Consider the following 25878-nt stretch of genomic DNA (forward strand, 5'->3'; position numbering starts at 1 on the left):
TCTTTCTGCGAACGCTGTCGGAACTATCAACAACAAATTATTGAGCTACAAGCACGGATATTTGTTTTAGAATCTGAAAAAGGACTTCACCGAACCCTCCCTGTGACTTCCAGCGGTAAGCAGCCTACAGTTACTTTCAGAGAAGAGAGTGAAAAAACTGCTACTTTCAACTTAAACCTGAGTGATACGGTGTCTTTTCCAAAACTTTGTAAAGACAAGAATTTCAAGCCAACGCGACAAGTGATAAGAGACAATGCTAATATAGTTACATCACCCAAAATACAGCTTACAAACAGATTTTTACCACTGTCACAGACTGATGTTGATGTTAATATACAAACGGAAAATGCATTTTTGTCGCAAAACAAGAGCAATGAAGTTGGCAAAAGAGCGGCGGCAGACAGGCGGTCTGTGCCAAACGTCAAGGTCAGAGATACGCTGCTGCTAGGAGACGGTGCTATCAGAGATGTGACTCACAGAGGAATCCAAACTTGCTCGTACCCCATTCACACTCTCTGAGATTACAAAACTCCTCCCAAAAGTTTTGTCAACATACCAAGGAGCTAAACAGCTGATTGTGCACGTGGGTGCAGTTGACACCAGAATGAATCAGACTGAAATCTTGAAAAAGCATTTCATTGAATTATTTTAGGAGCTTGATAAAGTGGAGGTTAAGACTTTCATCAGTGGACCTCTTCCTACCATAGACAGAAGGAAGATGAACAAATTTACCCGGCTGCTTCAGCTGAACACATGGCTGTTCAACGAATGTGCAGCCAGAGGACTGCACTACATTGAGAACTTTGATCTATTCTCGAAACGAGAGGACCTGTTCAAGGGAAATGGCCCGCACCTGAGCAGGTGGAGGTGGAGTAAGAGTGTTGACGGATAACCTCCTCCCCGCTCTGAGAAACTGGCCTGGACAGGGTCCTGGGCCAGTGAGAGAAAAGAGGAATGAGAGAAGCATTCCTGCTGCACCAGCTAGAGACCCAGCCAATGTGTCAGCACCACCAGCAGCACCACAACTACAACCACCACCTCCCCCAGCGAAGGACTCACGACCAGCAGCACAACCATCTCCCCCAGCGAAGGACTCACGACCAGCAGCACAACCATCTCCCCCAGCGAAGGACTCACGACCAGCAGCACAACCATCTCCCCCAGCGAAGGACTCACGACCAGCAGCACAACCATCTCCCCCAGCGAAGGACTCACGACCAGCAGCACAACCATCTCCCCCAGCGAAGGACTCACGACCAGCAGCACAACCATCTCCCCCAGCGAAGGACTCACGACCAGCAGCACAACCATCTCCCCCAGCGAAGGACTCACGACCAGCAGCACAACCATCTCCCCCAGCGAAGGATTCAAAAGTGAAGGATGCATCTCCTGCGTCACTTCCCTCAGGGCCCACATCACAGGCCTTGAACCTGTCTGTGACAGCCCCAGCATAGGTTTCAGTCGCAGCAGCACCCACATCACCTCCCCTGCCCACAGACCAGCCCTGGGTCACCTTTGCTACATCTACTCCCTCTAGGGACTCTTCACTCTCCTTTTCCTCCCCACCTTCACCTATGGCCCTTCCTGACCATCTAGAAAGTCTCATCAGATCAGGAAATAAGATGGCTCCCCTCACACCTAATATAGAGCGATCGAGAGTTCTAGCATCAACTATGCTGAACTCTTTCCTGTACCCACCTATCCCCCCTCGTCTTTCACCCAAACTCCCCCCGCTCCACCTCCTCGGCCCTCACCTGGTCCCTCACCCTCACCCAAACTCCCCCCTGCTCTCTCACCTGGTCCCTCACCCAAACTCCCCGCTCCTCGCCCTTCCCTGCCTTTCCCCAGAGCTGTTATCAACAAGAGCTAGGACACACAGGGCCTCTGCTGTCTCAGGACATACAGTCATGATAAAAATAATATCATGCTGAGGCCCTGTGATGGAGCTACAGTTACAACACATAGACTGATTAACAGAAGGACAGTTAAACTGTCCAATCAGAGACATTTAGTTTACATTCCCTGTAAGACGATAACATCCAGTCCTACTGAAACTAATCTGAAACTTGCTGTGCTCAATGTCAGATCTTTATGTAACAAGTCCTTTTTAATTAATGATTTTATTTCTTCTTTTAGTCTTGACTTTATGTTTATAACTGAAACATGGCTTGACAAAAACACAGGTAATGCAGTTCTAGTGGAATCAACTCCACCCAACTTCAAATTTGAATCTGAAACACGAGTAAACAAAAAGGGTGGAGGTGTGTGTGCATTTTTTAGAGATAATTTAGTTACTCACAGATTGTCATTTGGGATGTTTTCATCTTTTGAATATGTTTCATTCAAAATGGAGCTAAAACAATCCCCCTCCATACTCTACTTAGACAGTGCTGGGGAGGTTTGTATATGACTGAGTTTTATTGATGATTTTACTGAGATGTTTTCAGTCGTATGCACAGACTTTGATGGTTTAGTCATTACAGGTGATTTTAATGTACATGTGGATAATGTGTTTGACAGAAAGGCTAAAGAGCTCAGTTCTGTCCTTGAAACCTTTGGTCTGACTCAGCATGTCAGCAAGCCCACCCACAACAGAGGACACACTCTGGACCTGCTCATTACAAAAGGAGTAAATATTTCAAATGTCAATGTGGTGGGTGTTGCTCTGTCTGATCATTTCTGTGTCTTCTTTGATCTGTTTGTTATTCCCAAACCAGCGGCTGGTCCTGCAGTTGTTCGAAGGAGACACATAAATGATAACACAGGTGCACTGTTCATGGAAATGATACACTTTGAAAATGCCTCATGTTCTAATGTTGATGATTTGTTGAACTCTGTAACTTCGAGTGTTTTGAATGTTTTGGACACCATTGCCTCAATGAAGGCTAAAATGGTTAAAGATAAGCTGAAAGCCGTGGAGGAATGATGACTCGGTCAGGGCACAGAAAAGGGAGTGCTGGAGGGCCGAGCGGGAATGGCGCAAGTCAAAGCTCCAGATTCATTATGAGATTTACAGAGAAAAGATGTATATGTACAACCACAGTTTATGTAGAACAAGGCAAAGGTATTTTTCTGACATTATTGGAAGTTGTAGTAACAACTCTCGTGTCCTGTTTGCAATGGTAAACAGATTAACAAACCCCCCCAGCTCCACTGCCGTTAGAACTAATTTCCACATCTAAGTGCAATGAGTTTGCAGTGTTCTTTAATGACAAGGTTCAGGGCATTAAAAATGCCATAAATTCCACAACGCAAATAACAACCCAGCACCCACCTAGACACTTAGAGCTGACTCACTTTGCACCTGTAACTGACAAAACTGTCCAAGAGATTGTCACCAGTCTGAGTTCATCTACATGCTGCCTCGATGTGTTACCCACTAAATTTCTAAAGTCTGTGCTCAACAGTTTGCTGTCACCACTCACTCACATAGTTAATATGTCACTTCAATCTGGAACATTCCCAAGCGCTTTGAAAACTGCAGTTATCAAGCCTCTCCTAAAGAAGAGCAGTCTTGATGCCACAATATTGAACAATTATCGACCGATCTCAAATCTGCCCTTTTTAGGCAAAGTCCTCGAAAAAGTTGTTTACCAACAACTAATTAACTTCCTTGAAATGAACAACTCCTTTTATGTCTTCCAATCAGGTTTTAGACCCCACCACAGCACTGAGACTGCTCTTATGAAGGTGACAAATGACATCCGCCTGAACACTGATGCAGGCAAAGTCTGTCTTGATCCTGTTAGATCTCAGTGCTGCCTTTGACACTGTGGATCTTGGGATTCTCTTACAGAGAGTAGGGGACTGGGTGGGCATCTCTGGTACTGCACTAAACTGGTTCAAGTCCTATTTAGAAAACAGGGAGTACTTTGCTGAAATTGGAAAATGTATATCAGATAAAATGTCCCTGACCTGTGGGGTACCCCAGGGTTCAATCCTGGGACCCCTGCTGTTCAATCTCTACATGCTGCCGTTAGGCCAGTTAATACGCAGCAATAATGTGTCTTACCACAACTATGCAGATGACACTCAGATATATATCTCACTGGCAGCAGGTGAATATGGACCAGTGGATTCACTCTGCCACTGCATCGAGCAGATCAGTGTGTGGATGCAAAACAACTTTCTTCTGCTAAACTCAGGCAAGACTGAAGTCATCATCTTTGGCCCACAGAAACATAGAGAAAGTGTCAGCAGTCACCTCCAGTCTCTCTCTCTAAAACCTTCAAATCAGGCTTGAAATCTAGGGGTAATAATGGACTCAGACTTGAACTTTTACAGCTACATCAAATCAATAACATCTGCAGCTTTTTACCACCTAAAAAACATAGCAAAATCAAAGGTTTACTGTCAAAACCAGACTTAGAGAGACTTATCCATGCATTTGTCTCCAGTAGGTTAGACTACTGTAACAGTCTGCTCACTGGCCTCTCCAAACGAGCCTTAACACAGCTACAGTACATCCAGAACGCTGCTGCTCGGGTCCTGACTAGAACCAGGAAGTACGAGCACATAAGCCCTGTGCTCAGGTCTCTGCACTGGCTTCCTGTAGCTCAAAGAATAGACTTTAAAGCAGCTCTTCTTGTGAGCAAGTCTCTCCATGGCCTAGGTCCAAAGTATATCTCCGACATGTTAGTGCCATATGAACCATCTTGCAATTCGAGGACTTCAGGGACCGGCCTCCTGCTGGTGCCCAGAGTCAGGACTAAACATGGGGAATCAGCGTTTCAGTTTTATGCAGCTAAAACTTGGAACACTCTTCCTGAAGATGTGAGACAGGCCTCTACTTTGACAATATTTAAATCCAGGCTCAAAACGGTTCTGTTTAGCTGTGCATACGACTGAAAGATTTTTATTCTGCACTCTTCTCCTTTAATGGTAATTTTATGATGACAAAAGAAACATGGACTGATGGACTTTTATTAGACATAGTAAAGTGACAGGAAAGTATTTGAGAAGTGACAGGAAAGTTTTTTGTAAAATAATGGGAAAGTTCTTAAACTGAGCAAGACAGTGTTTAAAGAGTGCGAGAGAGAGTTTTTAAAGGGTGCAAACGAGTGGGTGAGAGAGTTGCAGATTGGGTGATTATTTATGTTTTCATTTGTGTGATTTTAATGTCTTTCTTATTCTGTAAAGCACTTTGAATTACCTTGTGTACGAATTGTGCTATACAAATAAACTTGCCTTGCCTTGCCTTGCCTTTATTAAAAAGTTTCACACATGGGCATCTCAGTTAGACAAATATTTGCGCCACGTTTTTCATATTATTTTTTTATTCATTCCTATAACTAAAGTACTTTTTAATTTAGGTTTTAATTGTTAAAAAGTATAAAATATAGTTAACTGAGTTCTTTAATGATCCTATATTATGCAAAATGTACTCTCGCGAGGTTTAAATCATGTTAGAATGTTCTTACCTCTTTAAAAACATACCTGGAGTTGTGTTTTTTTCACACGTTTGAGTAACACTTTATTATTAGTCTGCTCAAAATGCTCTGTTCCACCTTGTGATGTCATGATTATTTTTCTAGTTAACTGCTACCTTTTATGGAGTGTATGGAGTTTAAAAATGCAGTGGAGCACTTCCTGTATTGCCACATGACATCACAAGGTGGAACAGAGTGTTTTCTGTTTGAGAAAAGAACTCAGCCTAAATATGAAGGGTTTGCCGTAATATGGACCCTTTAAAGTTTTTGCTTTTACAATTAGACTATAGAACAGCGCCCTCTGTCTGTGAGATCCTCAGTCTTCAACACAATTTAAGACTAGTATTAAATGCCAAGGAGAAGAGGTGGGTTTTCAGTCTAAACATTATACAAAGGAAAAGAACAATAAAACACCTGTATATCCTGTCAACTATATTTTTTGTGTTTTGTGTGACTTTTATGTGAAGCCCTTTGGTCAGCTCCAGTCGTTTTAAATGTGCTATAGAAATAAACTTGAATGTAATTACCTCTTTGACAAAGGCTACAAATGTAATTAATTTTTAACTGATATTTTGGGGTTTTATTTATAATATTATATCTTAACTATCTCAACTTAACGATTCACGGTTCAGCCTCATCTTCGTCCTATTACATTAAAATTCTCCTGTGGTCTTAATGTCGCTATTAAAAGCCCAAATGAAACTTGTATCTGTTAAATGGGGTTGCTATCATCTCAAAATTATTTTCTGGGGCCAAGATTTTCCATCTCTTATATTACTCTGGTCCTCTGTATTACTTTAAGTTTGAATTTGAACTTTTAGGTTATACCGTACACCACACAACTCTCAAATATAACTTAGGCGTTGCATTCCACAGATCCGACCTGTCACTTGGAAGCATCACCTGCTCGTCTCCATAGAACTAGATAAGTTTAAGCCTATATTGGGGAACATTCAGTCATAGATATAACATCTCCATGGTGACAAGCATATTTCTGAGCGGTAAGACAGCTGCAGTACATCCAAAACGCTGCTGCTCAGATCCTGACTAGAACCATGAAGTATGAGCACATAAGTCCTGTGGCTCCTGTGGCTCAGAGAATAGACTTTAAAGCAGCTCTGCTTGTGAACAAGTCTCTCCATGGCCTAGCACCAAAGTATATCTCTGACATGTTGGTGCCATGGTTTAGTCCTGATGTAGTTCTGGTCTAGTCCTGGTTTAGTTCCAGCTTCTCAGAGTCAGGACTAAACATGGAGAATCAGTGTTTGAGTTTTCTGCAGCTAAAACCTGGAACAGTCTTCCTGAAGATGTGAGACAGGCCTCTACCTTGACAATGTTTCAATCCAGGCTCCAAACGGTTCGGTTTAGTTGTGCGTATGACTGAAATTTTTTTTTTTCTGCTCTCTTCTTTTAATGTTCACTTTACAATACTTATTTATGATTTGATTTATTTGTATTGTAATTTTAATGTCTTTCTTATTCTGTAAAGCGTTTATAAATTACTCTGTGTACCAATTGTGCTATATAAATACACTTTCCGTGCCTGATGGATTACCAAACATTTTTTGATTATTGTCTCGAGGATGCTCCTAAAAAATTGATACTGACCCCCCGTACCTGATTTTTACTGCCTTTAAGCCGTGAAAAACAGAACTAGTTCATTTTCAACAGTTTGCAGTGGTTCCTCACCTTATGGATTATGAGTGTCCTAATTATTCTCTTGTAGAATTTCCCAATAGTAAAAACCTTAAATATAAAACCAACCAACAACGTTGTCTGTATTGAATCAATTGTCAAAGAGCTGTTGTCCTTAATAATGTCGTCTCGCCCTCAGGTGACAAATGAAAATAAATTGTGTATTTATAACTTCAAAAAATTGTACCATTTTAGTCTTGTCCAAGTAGCTTGAGGCCGCTGGACGCAACAAACAAAAGATACACACAGGCATAACAACAGATGGTTTTACGATGGTTGGGTGTGACGCCAGCAGACGTCTCCATGAATAAACATTCAAGCTAAAGAGATCCATAACAATACAAGTGAAGATTTAGGGTAAAGAAGGCCTTAAGTTTATTTTTAATGTGTTCATAATTTGAACAAACAAAAATATACCAGTAAAAACGCAAACGATCGATTCAGGTCTATCTGTTGAACAAAATTCATTTTATCAAAATCACTATATTTGAAGCCTCATAAAATCTGCACAAAATACCTTTACTTTTTACTTTTAAGTACATTTTTAAACAGATACTTTAATACGTTTCCTTGAGTACATGTTTCCTTTTACTTACTTTTAAGTATTTCTTTGCTCCGGGATCTGTACTTTTACTTCAGTAACAGAACTGTGCTTTTCCCACCACTGATTCCCTGTACTCTAACCTGCTCTCTCTTTTCACAGAATATCGTCAACAACCACATGCTGGACGTGAATGTCAGGTGGCTGGCTGTTCTGTACTTCAAAAACGGGATTGACAGATACTGGAGGAGGGTAGCACCTCAGTAAGTAGCATTCACGCTATCCCCTCATATTTCAGTATTTCTGTATCAGCTTTTCCACTGCTTATCTGTGTTCTCTGCCTTTGTCTACTCTATCCATTCATCAGAGCTAATCTCCAGCAGGCTTCTCCAGGTTTTGGAAAGTTATTTTTGCACAGCTGTGGACACATTTAGATTTTCAAGTATTGAATTAGCAAAAATGAATTTGTACTTCCTGGTTGCTGTTTTGTCTATTTGTATGTTTACCTGACTCATTCCATTTGTGAGCTCGTTTACTTAAATGTGATGTAATCACCCGCTTGTCACCATAAACTGTATATATAAATGGACATGGCTAACCTGCAAGCCGCCGTGTTCCAAATAGTATGTGATCATGGGCGCACTTCCGGCTCCGGTTCCAATTCACTTTCTATCGACAAATTAGGCTCCTTCTTTTCCCATTTTTGCTCCTGCTAGTGTCAAACAGGTTTGATTGACAGTTGCTCAGCGCCTGCCCCCTGCCAAACCATGTGACCATTTACCGTTTGAAAACTTAGCCTGTCCACAGATCTGACGTGTTGATAGATATTGCTTTGCCAGGAATGTTCCACACAATGGCTTTAAATAACATCTCCATAGAGATAAGACAGATAATCAGTTAGTCACAATCCCATAACTGAAATACTTCAGTCTGATTTTTAAGTACTTTCTCTGCTGGCGCCCCTCTTGGCACAAGCACTATCATAAAAGCAATGGATTTGTAGGACTTTGTCAGTAATCGGCACATTCTGGTGAGAATCATGTGACTTACTTGTGCTTTGTTGACTGCATTCATTTAATACAAAGAGGATCATCTTCATAACCAGAGCCAACCAATTGTTTTTTTTTTCCACAGACTACTCTTTACACAGAACTAAATGACTACAGTGAAACACATTTCCACTGCAACATAACAAAGACCAATTATTTTGATATAATGTGTCCTTTTTTTTTTTTTTTGACAATTTTTCATTACTTTCGTCAAAGTCAGAAGTTTACATTTAATTAGTATTTGGTACCAATGCCTTTAAACTGTATGACTTGGGTCAAACGTTTTGGATACTCTTCCACAAGCTTCTCACAATAGATGGCAGGAATTTTGGCCCACTCCTCCTGACAGAACTGTTGTAACTGTAGGCCGCTTTGCTCGCACATGCCTTTTCAGGTCTGCCCATACATTTTCATCAGGACTGATATCAGGGCTTTGTGATAGCCACTCCAAAACGTTGACTTTTTTATCCTTAAGCCACTTTGTAACCAGTTTGGCAGCTTCGGGTCATTGTCCATTTGGAAGACCCATTTGCATCCAAGCTTTAACTTCTGTCTTGAGATATTGGTTCAGTATTTCCACATAATGATCTTTCTTCATGATGCCATCAATCCCACGACATGATACTGCCACCCTGGTATTTCACAGTTAGGATTGTGTTGTCAGGCTTGCAAGCCTCCCCCTTTATCCCCTAAATATAAGGATGCTCATGGCCAAGAAGTTAAATTTTAGTTTTAGTTAGTTAGTTTTAATTTGAGTTCAGACCACAGGACATGTCTCAAAAAATTAAAGTCTTTGTCTTTGTGTCCAATTGCAAACTGTAATCTGGCCTTTAAGTTTCTTTTGGAGTAATGGCTTCTCCCTGGCAGAGTCGCCATTCAGCCCATGTCGGTACAGTACTCGTTTCAGTGACACACTCTTAACTGCTTCAGCCAACATCTTCTCAAGGTCTTTTGCTTTTGTTCTTGAGTTGATATGCACATTTCCAAAGCATGTTCATCTTTGGGACTCATATACCCATCATCTTCCTGAGCGGTGTGATGGCTAAACATTTCCATGGTGTTAATACTTGCATATAATTGTATGAACAGATGAACGTGGCATCTTCAGGCATCTGGAAATTGCACCCAAGGATATACCAGATTTGTTTAAGTCCACAATTCTCTTCATGATATCTTGGTTGATTTCTTTTTACTTTCCCATGCTGTTACATAAACAAGCAGTGTGCTTCAGGTGTGCCTTCAAATAATACGTATATAGGCTATTAGACATAGTTGACATAGGGCACACATAGATGTGATGAATGTAGCAGCATTAAATGGACAAACCTGCAGGAGCATGTTCATAATGCATGTGGACCTGGGACATTCTAATTGAATGAGTTTAGCTCATATGGTGCACGTGTCTGGATGTTATAAATCCAGTCGGCTTGGCGCTGTTTTAGTCGCAGATCATGATCACCTCCTCTAGGGGGCGGGGGCTCCTAGTGTGAAATTAATTCAGCCTTCAGAGACTGTTAGGACACCAGAGTTCATGCTCGCATAGATTAGCATAATTTTGTCTAAACGATGACAAGCTTCTGAAATGCTGTTTCTCGGAGAGTTGCTCTGAAATGCAAACTCCAGAGGAGAAGGGACAATGTAATGTGGAGTCAAAAGTGACCTGCTAGTCCTCCTAAACTCACTACTGCTTATATAAATACCATACTGGAATTATATTTTAAGGACGTAGCTATTTCACATTTTAATATTTTTCTTTTCTAAGAAAAGTCAAATCAATTTGATGAACTGGTATGTTTTTTTTTATTCTTCTTAACATTATTTCAGTAGAACATTTTGTTTTTTTCTCATCATACATTTACATACACGCACAGATAATCTGTAGTATAGAACAAAACACAACAATAATAGTCAGACCGACAGAAAAAAAAAAATAAAAAAATAAAAATAAAAGTTAATAAAAAATAAAATGAGGAGCTGTCAAGCTGTGTGACATCTGCAACAATGCACAGAAAATTCACAATACATTGCATATGTTAGGATTTGTTTTGATTGTAAGATTTTCCACTTTTTCCAGTATAATTCATCTTTATTTGAGGAGTAGCTCAAAATGCTATTCTTTCCATAATGTGAATTTCGTTGATCATTAAGTCTACTCTGAAATAGTGAGCTGATATGGTTTTGATGGCTCCCAAGAAGAGGCACAGTCTCTGTCCAGCTCTCAGAAGTGTGTAATATGTCAGTGTGCCGTTAGGACTTTCCCTTGGACCTGAATGACAAACTGCCTGCTGGATGGTCAGAGAAAGGCCAGTTACTGTGCTCAAGAGTGTATAATGGTGCAGTAGATTTCTGACCAGGCGGCTTCAGTGGCTACAAACGCCCTTCAGTTATCTCAGTAGAGTCCTTCACACTATTGAGGGACAAACCTTATCGTTTCAGGGATGCTTTTCGGACTATTTCACCCTCCATCTGCACAAAGGATCCGGTTTATTGTCGTTGGCTTGGCAAAAGGACTTTTAACCTGACCTGAAAAGACTCAGGACTGCTCTTTGTACTGTGCTACAGATCTACACCATGGCTCTGCTTTGCAAAAATCTTCAATAAAAACTATTCCAAAATGAAGCAAGTTCACCAAGGATTCTCTTTTGATTGTAGAGCTGTCCAATTATTAGAATTTTAAGCAAACAGTCCTCACTACACTGAATGGAGTAGACTACATTACTTTGTTTATGACTCAGGGTTTTGTCCTTTGGGTGAACCAGTTTCTGTCTTAAAGTGTTTGTAGGTTTGAAATAGACCGGAATTTCATACTGTCTGAAAATCCTCTGAAGCTTTTCAGACACACCCGCTGTGTAAGGAATAGTTACACCTTTCTTTCTAGGTTCAGATTCCCTGTTGTCCTGTTTTTTTAGCTCTTAGATCTATTGAAGACCCATTTTAGATATCCACAAGTAAAGAGGGCTTTCTCCACGTGTCATTCTTCTTTTAGGAACAATATGCTTCTATCTGTATTCATTCATTAATCAGGAATAGTGTTGTGTCCAGTTAAAGACCTGTCGCTGTCCGCTGTCATTTTTCCAACTCTCACAGTGCATTGTGGTCTATACTGACCTCTCTAGTGACCACCGATGCCCACTACTTTTCAAAGGTGCACTGTGGGAAACTTTGAGTGCACTACTTTTTCACTCACTGGACATACGTACAGTACAAAAAATGCTGTGTGAAATAGTGCCCCCTGTAGGAATAGCGTGGACATGTGGACAGAGCCATGATTGATCAAATAAGAGAGAAAAGTATTTTTTATTTATAGCCCTGACCCTGTTACGTTTTTCACAAATTAGCCACTGTAGGCATTCAAACCCACCTGCCACCACACCAAACGATGAGCTTAACAACCCACTGAGGTGATGATGGGGCAGATTTTGCTGCAAAAAAATGTAACTCAAAATGCAACAAGGCAACATTTGCGCAAGTAGGATGCAGCGTTCTTGGCATTCCACGTCTGTTTCTGTTAATTAAATGCTTAAATCCACAGTTTTGCGCCAGAGCTCAAGACTTCAAAAACGACTTCAAATTATCAGGAAACAGGGTCCTGACACCTCAAATCCAATTACTCCCAGATAGCACGGTTAAAAAGCACCGCTGACAGAGTTTTACTAATGATTTGAACAATATTTAAACCAAATGCAATATTTTAGTTTAAGTCATCATTTTTATTTTTGCTTCCTCACCAAATCCAAACTTAAGGGGACCAATTATGTAAAATTAAATTTTCTGAAGTTTTAACCAGGTTATAACAGCGTTTCCTCAGCATCATCATACTCAAAGTTGTATTTTGATGTCACAATCATTATTCACAAAACTCAGACTCTAGTTCATACGATAAATAACAATAAAATGAGGTGGGGTCTTTCAGTTCTGTGGTATAAATGGACCTTTTTCTATTAAGTTCTTTTAGATCAGTATTAGAGATCGACTGGGTTTTTAGGGTTAATGGGTTTTTTCATGGCTGATACCGATTGTTTAGAATCCAGAGCAAACGATGGCTGATGAGTTCTGACGATATTATTGAGCCTATATTCTGAGCCGATTTTGAAAATTTTCCCTAAATGATAAGAGAGTTGTTGCCACGTCTTTTGCAGCTCTCCCTTCATATTAAAGTGTTTATCTAAATCTTTCTCTGTAATTTTTTAGGCAGAAGATTGACCAAAACAAAATTTCGGCCTGTGCTGGAGATTTAATCAGTATTACTGCAAACATGAAGTAAAGGTCTACCCATGTTTTAGTTTCATACAAAATACCCCCAAAAAGTACGGCTGCAAGATTCATCATAATCATATAGAAATAAAAACAATTAGCAAAAAGGCTGCAATTTTTTGAAGCACCGTAATTTCCTCCGCAAACAACAAAATATGTCTTTTTCTCTATAAACACTGCTAGCCGTGTAGTTTAGATCTGTACAAACATGTTCTAGCATATCTCTGTGTGTCAGATGCCCTCCCGGTGTGTCAGTTCCCTCCCCCTGTGTCAGATGCCCTCCCTGTGTCTCCATGGAGTCTTATTCTGCATATAAAGTGCTAACCCTGTAGTTTAGATCTGTACAAACATGTTCTGAAATGTGACTCTTGTGTCAGTTTGTTAGTTCACATTTCTCTGTTTTTGCCAGTTTTTCTGGATGCTTAAATGTGAACTTGGAACAGAATCCTTATCCTGATTATCTCATCTCCATCACGACACTTGCCTGAAAACTCACAATTTGATTTTTTTCCTCAAATTGTGCAACCTGAGCAAAAAGCATTTTCTTCTTCTTGCGTTTCTTCAAATCTCTTGAAAGCCTTCCTGTGCCAGACACTCGAAATATTTATGCCTGGTAAATCTTGTTTGGCTAATTCCCTCCTCTGTCCCTTCTCTCTCTCTCTCTCTCTCTCGCTTTCGCCCAGGGATGTAGACATGAATCATCCCTCACTTTTCCAAACCCCTCACACTCACCCACTCATCGCTCCTGCTCTGAAGTAAAACGTATTAAAGCATAGGTGTTCATGTCACTCTTCTGCTGCAGATTTGTATAGTCATGTCATGTAGCGGAAAAGACAATTTGAGAAGGAGAGGTGTTGTCCCGGGGGTTACTGATCAGATCTGCCAACTGCTAGCTTATGTCATTATTATACAGGTTCCATTGATACCTTAACAACTTGGCAGAGTTATTTATATCTTTGTTTGTTGAAAATGGCAGGGGGTGTAATGATGCCAAGTTGGAATGGTCTCTGAACAGAATATGTCAGTATTTTTTTGCATTTGCCCTATAACAACAATCAAGATCATACCCATAGACTGTATATATAAATGGACATAGCTAATGCGTTAGCCGCCATGTTCCAAATAGGTAGTGATCATGGGCACGCTTCCGGCTCCATCAACTCTGGCTCCAATTCACTTTCTATTGAAAAACTGTGTCCCTTCTCTCATTTTGGTCATTTTGGCCTGAAAATGTTCACATTAACCTGCTACATGATCCTGGTGTTTTTTTTTGTTTTTTTGGCTATGGTGTGCATAAACTAAGCTATAAACAGTAATAACAGACAAATCAACTGCCTTCTTTCCCCAAGGTCGCTCCCACTAGTGTTACCAACAGGTTTGATTGACAGCGTTGCAAAGCGCCTTCTCCCTGCTAAACCAGCAGTGCGGGCGTGAAGGGGCGTTACCTTAAACAGCTTCGCTCCTGATTGGCTCTTTGGTTGCTTTGATGCTCATGGTCAGAATTCCACATATGGAACTCTGCGCCAAATTTTCCCCTAAAACTGCTCTAGCCTCGATGAGCTTCATTTGACTGAAGCTGAATGGTATGAGAGAGGTTACACTCACTTAGTCCACTTCTTTATACAGTTTATAGTTCTTGATCAGATCTGCCTGCTGGTAGCTTGTGTTGTTATTATACAGGCTCCATTGATACCAGAACAACTTGGCAGAGTTATTTATATCTTTGTTTATTGAAAATGGCAAGGGGCGGTATGATGCCAAGTTGGGATAGGCAATGCTGAATTAAATATGCCAGTATTTCTTCGATTTGCCCTGTAACAACAATCAGATCATAGCTTTTGATGAATTCTACAGATGCATTTATCTAGTTTTTACAGGTTCATTTAAGGCTTTTTAATTTTACCGGGATTGTGATGTCAGGATGTGAGGTTAGACTTATTCTAAGCATTTATGCTTCTAATTTCAGTCATTACTGCTGTTTGTGTCCATTAACATGTTGGGGCATGTTCATTATTAGACAAAGTTACTTTTTACCCATTGTAATTTCCTCTGCTGCCAGTAGAGGATGCGCTAACATCAGATCCCAGTATGAGGAACGTTGAAGCTGGGAGCTCTATACATAGCCATTATTTAAATTTTTGAAACTTGAAATGCCAAAGCATAGGTACTCACGAACATGTGTTAAAAAACAGTGACAATACAAATAATTTGTAATATTTAAATGTATTTTCATATAGTGATTTTCCACCTTCAAGGCTCAAAGGCTTTACATCAAGGAACCACCCATTTACACACACATCCATACACCAGTGTACACAGACACTGGGGGCATGGTGTGTTAAGTGTTTTGCCCAAGGACACAACAACTCATATTCATTCATTTGAGAGAGCTGGATGGATTATCTGACCGCACTACTGATGATATTTATGTCAAGAGCAGGTTTTGAACCACCAGCTTATATGAAGCTTTTCTCCTTTAAGTAACAGCAGAACAGCTTTGTAGAAATAAGTTTAAAGTTTAAACGTTGAAACATACTGTGTCAACATCTGCCAGTAAATGGTCTTTCTGGCTCAACTGCTGGTTCAGCCAATATATTTGTTCCAATAAACTAACCCAGGAAAACTAAATGAAATCCATCAGAAATGAGTCAGAAGTGTCTAATTAGAGATTCAAGTATCGCACAAAAAGTGAACAGACTGCACTAGTGTTGTCATGATACTAAAATTCCAAAGTCCGTATCGATATTAAGGAATAGACTCGATGCTCAATACTCATTCCCACACGACAACGATAATTCAAAATATCTTTTAAATTACCATCTGGCGTTATATGTCTCTAATCCCCCAGTCATCCAGGTAGGTTTCATAGTGGTCCATGGGCGTATACTAGTCTGTGTGTCTTATACTTTTACTGAGTTCAAGATCATTCTAAATCTATTCAGGAAAGGTTCATTTCTGTCCTATAAATGGGACTTTTTTTTAGTATTGATACCTGCTCGAATGAGTATGTAGTTTTGATACGAGTTTTAATATCTAATTTTCGATACTTTTGACAACCCTAAACTACACCACAAAATAGTAAGGTGTCACAGGGATCACATTGCAACACATTTCCCAGCTCGAGCTACACAAGTCTTTATCCCTGTCTATCTTCTGAACAATTTATTAGCCTGACTGCTCTCGCCAAATGTGCTGTCGCTGTCCCCGCTCTCCCCCTGACCTACTTGTTAATGGAGGTTCTTTTTGATTGGCTTGTTTTTGCAGTGCTTTGTCAGAGGAGGAGAAGACATCATTACGCGCTGGGCTCATCACAAACTTCAATGAACCAGTCAATCAGGTCAGTAAAGTATACAGGCTTCTGCATTACATTTAGGCCCATAGCAATGAATAGGAATATGTTATTACTTTGTCAGATCACTTGCATTTAAATCAAACCTATTTTGTAAAATTGAGTTTTCAGAGCTTTTAAACATGTTTTAGTTGTTTCTTCTCATTGAGCCTCTGAATTTGTATTTGGAGTGATTCATGTTTGAGTAATCTTTAATCACTTGTTTTCAAAATGCCATTTTGTTCCCATTTTTAACCCCCGTTTTCACCTCCACCGGTACATGCCAACTGTGACTTATGCACTTCCTTCTCCAGTTTTATTTTCTTACTTGGTGACACTTGTAGGATTTGGAAGTGCTGCGTAATCATTTTGGTACAAATGGGAAAAAACGAGCTGCTTCCTAGTGTAATGTGCAGCTGTCCATAGGAGACGCCAACAGCATGCGGCACTTTGTTTATGACGTTTACAGCGATGTCAGCTCCTATTGGGCACCGCAGTTTTCAAACTCTGAAATCAGCATTTTAGATGAATATTGAGATTTAAAATGTGCAAATTATAACATAATGATCCACAGGTGACACAAGAACAATAGCTCTTCCTTAAAGGTGCACTATGTCACTTTTCTGGTGGACAGATGTTATAGCTTTTCCAGGAATGTTCCACGGTATGGCAATAAACTTGTGTTTTTTTGCATGTGTTCAATTACAGTTTGTATCTGTATGTTTTTATTGCTCAAAAAATACCTTGAAAAACATACATTCTTACTGTGAGCGGGATCATATCTCCACAGATCTGACCCTTAACTTGGCCCAGGGGCATCCATCTAATTGTCTCCATGGAACAGATATGCTTTTAGACAAAGAAATAACAGACATATAGTACTTTTCAGCAACTATTATGGTAAACACAGACTATGAAACCCTTGTCTTTTGCTGGAAAAGAGGTTTATTCACAAAGGCAGCACTGTAAGGGAAAAAATATTATAAGCCAGTGGGTTTCACACTGTAAGAGTCAAAGCAAATACAGTGGAATACAATACAAATACAAGCGAGCCAGGCCACAGTCAGAGCGCTGCAAAACTGTCTCAGAGATGTGCAGCTGAGCACAAACGTCCTGAACTTAAATGAAAATCAAATTGAGACTATGATGTTTGTCCAAATTAACCCACTGTCAGGCCTAACGGTGTGAGGTCCTCTTGGGCCTGACGGTGTGAGGTCCTCTTGGGCCTGACAGTGTGAGGTCCTCTTGGGCCTGACGGTGTGAGGTCCTCTTGGGCCTGACGGTGTGAGGTCCTCTGTCCTCATCCTGCAGTGAGGAATCTTAGGGTGATTGTGAACTCAGTCATAAAGTCCTCCTTTCAGTTGAGGCTCCTTGCTATAGTAAAGGTCTACCTTCCACAGACTAATTTAGAAAAAGCAATCCACACATTTGTTGTGTGGCATCTGTATTATTGTAATAGTTTGTAATGTCCAGAGCACTGCAGCTCGTCTGCTGACAAAAGCTAAAGAGATGAGACATATCAGACCTGTGCTGTGCTGCACTGGCTCCTGTTTCATATCTGTTCAATTCAAAATATTCTTGATTGTGTTTAAATGTGTTCACTCTGTGGGTCCTCTCTGCAATCTTTGAGTTTTTTTTATTTGATGGAGTTTGTGCATCCCTATACTCCACCCAGAACCCAGAGGTTAGCTCCTGCTGGCTGCGCCCAAAGCCAGACTCAAGACCAGTGGTGACAGTCTTTTCTGTGGCAGTGCTCCAGACTATGGAACAGCGCCCTCTGTCTGTCAGATCCTCAGTCTGTAGAGCAGTGTAAGACTAGACTGAAAACCCACCTCTTCTCCCTGGCATGTAATACTAGACAGGATATCTTGGGAACGCCTTGGGGTCCCACCGGAGGAGCTGGAGGACGTGTCTGGGGTGAGGGAAGTCTGGGAGTCCCTGCTTAGCCTGCTGGATATCTTGGTGCTTTATTGTTCTTTTCCTATGTATCGTGTTATCTCTGTATTTGTTTTTTATTAACTTTTATGTGAAGCACTTTGGTCAGCACAAGTTGTTTTAAATGTAGTATAGAAATAAACTTGAATTTGAAATCATTCGGCCAGTCAATTGAAAAAAACAACAACAACTAAAAATAAGTAACTACTGCTAATACTAGGACTAAATAAAAACTCATCACTTGCTAAAATAACTAGTTGCAGTACTTACTTCTATTGTACTGACTTATGACTAATGCGTTGCACCCAGGGGACCTGAGAACAAAACCGTCTTAGTTCTTCTACCAACCAATTCACCAATCCTCGTGTTTAACCAAAGATTTTTCTCATTTGCCCTGGTTTCCACAGCTCCCATGAGGGGGCGTCAGTGAGTGAAAAATTCATGGATCAATAGGCGTGTAATACATTTTGTCTGAAGGGACGAGGGCGCTCTGGCAATCCATCCCGATTTGTACAGTTTGTATTTCCCAGAGGAAGAGCGTTAATAGACTCCATATGGAGCTCCAAACACATTTAAATACTTCCCGCCTCAGCCCTGCGGGTCTGAGCTGGTGAGGAGTCTGGCTCAGTGCCCACTTCATGTAGAGAACAGAACCTGTAGAGGCGTATCACTGTATTTAAAGGCGCTGTACCTCATTTTTCCAGAATTAAAAATGGAAAACAAAAAAGAGAACTAGTTCATTTTAAATCAGCCCTATTGTGCTTGTGTGTGCTCTGTAGTTAAAATCTATGACACCCGTGGATCATTGTTATCATTTGCACATTTTAAATCACAATATACATCTAAAACAACTTGAAAAAAATAAACAAGTCCGCTGACTTCCTTGTTAGAAAAACTGCGTTGCCCAATGGGAGCTAACGTCACTGTAAACGTCATCACGACAAAGCGGCACATGCTGTCGGTCCCTCCTATGGATAGCTGCACATCACACTAGTGAGCTGTCCATTTTTTCATTTGTACCAAAATGACTACGCGATACTGCTGAATCCTACAAGTATCACAGATTAAGAAAATAAAACTGGAGAGAAAGTGCGTACGTCACACTGGGCGTGTACCAGTGGAAGTGAAAACGGGGGTAGATTGGCAAAAAAGATTGCTCAAACGTGTACAAATCACTCCAAATACACCTTTTAGTTCAGTCTCAGGTTGAATTTAACTAAAGAGACTGCAGTCTAAGCTGAATCTCAGTGCTGCTCTGTTTCAAGTTTAGACTAATGTTGATATCCTGTAGAAAATTATAGGCGCCTACTTCATTTTCATTGGCACAATTGGACTTCCATAAATTCGTAGTTAACGCAGTCTCTCATTTAGTTTGTGAGTTTAATCATTTTAATATTTATGTTTAAACGTCCTATATTACAGAAAATGGACTCTTGTGAGCTTTAAGCCATGTTACATGTCGTTATCTCCTTAGAAACATACATGGAGTTGTGTTTTGTTTTCTTCACACATGTTTGAGTGACCTTTTATTATTGGTCTGTCTACATCTCCAAACCTCAAAATGCTCTGTTCCACCTTGAAGCAGTAGTTTTTTAAGTTAACCGCTGCATTTTACCTTTAGTTCAGTAGAAATTGGCAATTCTAGGGCTGAAATCATCCAAATGATTCTAGTGAAGTTGAATGGAGTTTAAAAACACAGTGGAGCACTTCCTGTATTACCATATGACATCACAAGGTGGAGCAGAGTGTTTTCAGTTTGAACGAAGAACTCAGCCTAAATATGCAGTTTATTTTTGTTAAACATGTGTGAATGAAACAAAACACAAGTCTAGGTCTGTTTGTGATAAGGAAACAACAAATCAGAAAACAGTGTAATATGGGCCTTTTAAAGACTTTGTTTTGTTCATTGTAACCCACAGTTCCCAGTAAGCCATTATGAACCCATTATAACAAGTGGATGTTGTGTAATTTGTCTTCTTTAAGCACTGAGTAATTCTCTTCTATAGCCTCTTTTTAGTATGGAGTACATTCTAATCCCATTATAAAAGAGTTATATTGATTCAATTTATAATTTTTAAGACGCCAACCTTTAAACTCCACAGTGAATGTATATGCCCATTTATCATTTACCAGCAGAACCTTTACAAAATGGCCAGTAAAGGAGTCTATTCTCTGCTACTCTATGTGAATTATTCAAGTTGTCAGTAATCGAGAGAGGAACAAAAACATTCTTCATAAAGTTTTACCACTGGGGTGTTAACTGTCCCTTTTAGTCTAGATAGTTCACCTTTTGCTTTAAGAGCGGCAGCTTCTAAATGTATTTAATGCAATCTACATGTTTCATAATGACATTTTCTCTGTGATTTTTTACTAAAATAAAATGTCAGCCATGTTTCTTCCGTAGACTGTATATATAAATCGACATGGCTAACCTGCTAGCCGTCACGTTCCAACAAGGAAGCGAGTGTGGGTGCACTTCTGGCTCCATTGACTCTGACTCCAGTTCACTTTAAATTGAAAAACTGTGGCCCCTCTCTGTAACTGCTGCTGTCAGGCTCGTCATTTTGGTTTTAAAATGTTTATAAACTGAAATGCTGCTTTCCTACCTTTAGTCCTGGTTTAGTCCTGAGCAGCAGGAGGCCGGTCTCTGTGTGAGTGTGAGATGGTTTCTGTGGCACTAACATGTCGGAGATGTACTTTGGTGCTAGTCCATGGAGAGACTTGCTCACAAGCAGAGCTACTTTAAAGTCTATTCTCTGAGCCACAGGAGCCAGTGCAGAGACCTGAGCACAGGACTTATGTGCTCGTACTTCCAGTTTCTAGTCAGGACCCAAGCAGCAGCGTTCTGGATGTACTGCAGCTGTGTTAAGGCTCATTTGGAGAGGCCAATGTGCAGGCCTTTACAGTAGTCTAACCTACTGGAGACTAATGCATGGATAAGTCTCTCAAAGTCTGGTTTTGACAGTATACCTTTGATTTTTGCAGTGTTTTTAGATGGTAAAAAGCTGCAGATGTTATTGATTTGATGTGGCTGTTAAAGTCCATTATTCCCATTAGAGTCCATTATTATTGACATACCGCTATCGATACCATAGAACCAATACCCATCCCTAATTTTAAGACCGTAAAAATCAGGTACAGCTTCTTTAATTACCCACCTCTCTGTGTTTTGACAGATAGCTACACAGATCGCTGTGCTCATTGCTAAGGTGGCGCGGCTGGACTGCCCGCGGCACTGGCCCGAGCTCATCCCCATCCTCCTGGAGTCAGTGAAGGGTCAGGACAGCCTCCAGCAGCACCGCGCCCTGCTCACCTTCTACCACGTCACCAAGACCCTGGCCTCCAAATGCCTGGCCCCAGACAGGAGGCTCTTCCAAGAGGTACACTACCAGTCAAAAGTCGAGACACATCATCTCATTCAATGTTATTTTTGCCTTTATTTTTACAACTTTCTACATTTTATATACATGACATCCAATATATGAAGTAACATAGATATATTTTTACTACCTAATTCAATATATCTTGCTTCATATATTTGATGTCTTCTATGTGTATATTAAATTTAGAAAGTTGTAAAAATAAATTTAAAAAAACATGAGCGGGTGTATGTAGTGTTGTTTAAACATACATTTCCAAAAAAAAGGGATCTGGCTCTAAGACCAAAACTATAAAAATAATAAATAAAGTAAATTTCAACATAAGTAGAAAGAAATGGCAAGAAATAAGACACAAACATACTATTTGTTTGTGTACAAGAAGAATTAAAAATATGGTAAATAAATGCATATCAAAACAATATACAGGAGGTGGTGGTGTAAGGAGAACCACATAAGATTCAATGGTTGTACAGCTCTACGGTATGACTGTGGTCCTATATGTTTCATGTAGAAATCTGTTCATATAGTCCACCAATCAGAGACCATTCTGGTTTGTTTTCACAAAGAGTAATGGTTCTAACCTTTTTTTTTTTTTACATTTGAGTCCAAATCATAGACTTTATATATAACTGATAATATATAAGTATAATATAAGTGATCATCGTCATGCTTCCAGCTTCATTGACTCTCTGTAACTGCTGCTGTCAGACTCGTCATTTTAATCTTAAATTGTTTGTGTTAACCCGCTCTACATGATCCTTTGATTTCATGATTCTGTATGCAAGTCAAGATATGAACATTAATAACAGACAAATCGGTGCCTTTTTTCATTAACTTTAGCAACAGGTTTAATAGACAGCTTTTGGTAAGCGCCCACTCCCTGATAAACCTGCTATGTAGGCAGGAAGGGACATTAACTTGTACTGCCCTGCTCCGGATTGGCCTTCTGGTTGCTATGATACTTGCAGTCACAATTCCTAATGTGGAACTCAGCTCCAAATTGGCCTTTATAACTGCTACCGTCTATGAACTTCATTTGACTGGAGCCAAACGCTGTGTGTGATGTCACACTCATTTAGTCCACTTCTCTTTACAGTCTATGGTCCAATCGTTTTAGCATGCACTGCAAGAAATTAATCTAATTGCGATTTTATTTTACAAGTCCTGCAAATGTGATTGTTATGTTAAAAAATTGGATTCTGTTAGTGCACAACACTCTAGGAGCCATGACATTTGAAAGAAGATTGAAATATGAACTGATAAAACAAATACAAGAAACTCATGCATTTCAAAACAGATCTTTGTCGAGGTCTGAACCACAGCTACAAGATTTTTCTATAAAAACATGATATTTTGTTCTTTTGTTGTTTAATACTAAAATTTCAAACTTAATTTTGATACTAAGGAATAGACTTGGTACTTGATACCTATTCTGATACCACGATGATAATAAACACTTTCTTTAGACAATAGAATGTGATTTTCAGCATTAAATTGTAGTACTTTTCTATTACCTTGAGGCCTTATATCTGTTTAATCCCACAGTCGTCCAGGTAAGTTCCATAGTGGTCCTTGGGTATATACTAGTCTTTGTGTCTTGTTCTGATTCAGCTCAAGATCATTCTAAAGCTATTCAGGAAAGGTTAATTTCTGTTCCATGAATGTGAGTATGAGTATCTAGTTTCAATACCAGTTTTGGTATTGTTTAGTATCTGATTCTCAATACTTTTGACAACCCTACTTCAAGCATATTCCTATTTGTCCTGATCGGTCCTTTTTAATTAAACCTTTCTGTGTTGTTTGGGGCTTCAGTGCCACATTTGACCTGCAGGGGACGCTGTTTAGCCATGTTGTAAGAGCATTGGAGGGTGGTAGTGCTGGGAACCTGTGTGCGTGTGTGTGCTTACATGTGCGTTTCATGCATGGCTCACCTCTGATTGATGTGTTTGGAAATGGGCTTGTCCGGTCAGGGGGTCGGTGTGCAGATCGAGGGGGTCCGCTTACGGGAGTTACGGCTTCTTTAAAACAACAGCATCGGCTCCAATCCTGAAATGATCAAATGCTTGTGGATACTAAACAGTGTGATGTTGTGCAGAGGGCTTTATTGTGTTCAAATGATTGGCCTGAGGCGATAGTAACTCCAGAGCTGTGAGAGGCCAGACTGGAAAATTACACATTGAAGACTGGCATTAAAGGAGCCACGCTAAGATTCTAACTGTATTTAGAAGGACTGGACTGGGGTTGGACTGGGGCCGGACCAGGGCGAGATCAACCAGGAATAAACCGGGACTAGCAGACTTTAACATCAAAGTCATCCGTGTATAAGTAAGGAGCCATGCTAAGAGCCTAACTGTGTATCTGCAAACAATCAGGGCTGGACCAATCGGGGCTGGACCAATCGGGGCTGGACCAATCGGGGCTGGACCAATCGGGGCTGGACCAATCGGGGCTGGACCAATCGGGGCTGGACCAATCAGGGCTAGACCAATCAGGGCTGGCCTAAAGCAGGATTAAACCAGCACTGAGCCGGGACTAACATACTTGAACTTATGCACTGATGACTTTGACATTAAAGAAGCCATGCAGAGATTTTAACTACATATTTGGGAAGACTGAACCAGGACTGAACCAGGTCTAAAGCAGGATTAAAGCAGGGCTAAACTACACATGGTGAAATGGGACTTGAAAAAATTACATAGATACTGAGTGCACAGACTCCTGTGTACTGGAGTGGACACTTTTAGAGGTAGAATGGACCCAAGAGCCAGAAGAGACAAATAAAACTATAATAAAAGTTTGTGGATAATACAATATTGATCAAAAGAAACTCTTTCTTTTTTATCTTATAAACAATTGTAACTAGAGCTGCACTGATCTAACTTTTTCGTTTCTGATACCAATGTTGATACTTTGGCTTTAAGTATCTGCTGATCCCGGTATCAGCTGATACCAGGGCAGAGCCATACCAAGTGTGTTTTGTAACGGTTGTTTATCATTTAAAGTAACTACTGAACAACTTTAAATACAAGTTTAACAGAGATTTTTTATGCCAACATTGTTCAGTAAATCATCTTTTTACACCAGTTTATAGACCAAAATGGGATCTCGATTGACCCGATATGTTGTAACCATAGACTGTATAAAGAATTGGACTAAGGGACTGTGACGTCGCCCATAGCGCTCCAGAGGTCGCTCGAGAGGTCACAATTTTTCAATAGAAAGTGAATTGGAGTTGTTGGAGCCAGAAGTGCACCCATGATCACTTCCTATTTGGAACGGGGAGGCTAGCGCATTAGCTATGTCCATTTATATACAGTCTTGGAGCCGATATCCGATCCACATGTAACTGCAACACCTTTTTTGGCTATATCCTGAAGTGGAACCAAATCTAGCCCATGTGTTTCAAGTGTGTCTGAGCTTTGAAGTTTATATAGTGAATAGTGCTATCAACACCTCTTATTACTTTGATTGTTGTAAAAAGGCAGATGTGTTCTTTTTCAATAAGTCTGTTTTTAATGGGATTTTTTTGTTCTAGTTAAAATGGAAACACAAGCACTGTTAACTTGTGAACTGTGAGTGGAGTGTCTGCTTTGCTCTGTGTTAACTTGCTCTATGCAGAATTATTGTGACTGTATTTTGGGGAATTATGCAGAAGTGCCATCACTGCTGCATCACAGTTTACGCCCGAGTGAAAGTGCTTTAGAAGTGAGTATTACAGATTCAGTTTTGTAGATAACACATACAAATAGAGCTCTAAGTACATGCATATTATATGTAATCAAAGTTGGAAGTGTCTGTTAAGGACACAGCTCTGATCTGTATGCAAAACAAGGTCCACATGCTTTTGGGACCGAATCCATCAGTGTCGTGGCGGCATAGTGTCACCATAAGAAGGTTAGGGGCTCTTTGTGGAGTTTGCATATTTTTTTCCTGGGTTTGTGTATGGAATTGTTATTGAAGTTGTATTCCTGCGAGACCAGGGTGAGACCAGGAACCGGGGGCGAGACCAAACCAGGACCAAACCAGGACCAAACCAGCACCAAACCAGGACTAAACCAGGACTAAACCAGGACTAAACCAGGACTAAACCAGGACTAAACCAGGACTAAACCAGGACTAAACCAGGACTAAACCAGACCTAACCAGGACTAAACAAGGATGAAAATTCATTAGTGTTGGCCTGGTGGTTATAAAGCCCTGTGTCACTGCAAGAAGGTTAGTGGCTAATTTCTTGAACCAGTGTGATTTGTGTGGAGTTTGCATATTC

At 40.3% G+C, this 25878-nt stretch overlaps 1 protein-coding gene across 1 annotated transcript in view; it reads left to right on the plus strand.

The window, feature by feature from the left end:
• Positions 1–25878, plus strand: part of ipo11 (importin 11) — a 239648-nt gene that overhangs the window by 9322 nt on the left and 204448 nt on the right. Inside the window, exons 3-5 of the mRNA XM_033973089.2 lie at positions 7828–7928; positions 16233–16305; positions 21408–21611. Of these exons, the coding sequence (XP_033828980.1) occupies positions 7828–7928; positions 16233–16305; positions 21408–21611 (378 nt within the window). The remainder of the gene's footprint in view (positions 1–7827; positions 7929–16232; positions 16306–21407; positions 21612–25878) is intronic.

This window comes from Periophthalmus magnuspinnatus, chromosome 9 (genome assembly GCF_009829125.3).
Source record: "Periophthalmus magnuspinnatus isolate fPerMag1 chromosome 9, fPerMag1.2.pri, whole genome shotgun sequence".
NCBI classification, from domain to species: Eukaryota; Metazoa; Chordata; class Actinopteri; order Gobiiformes; family Gobiidae; genus Periophthalmus; species Periophthalmus magnuspinnatus.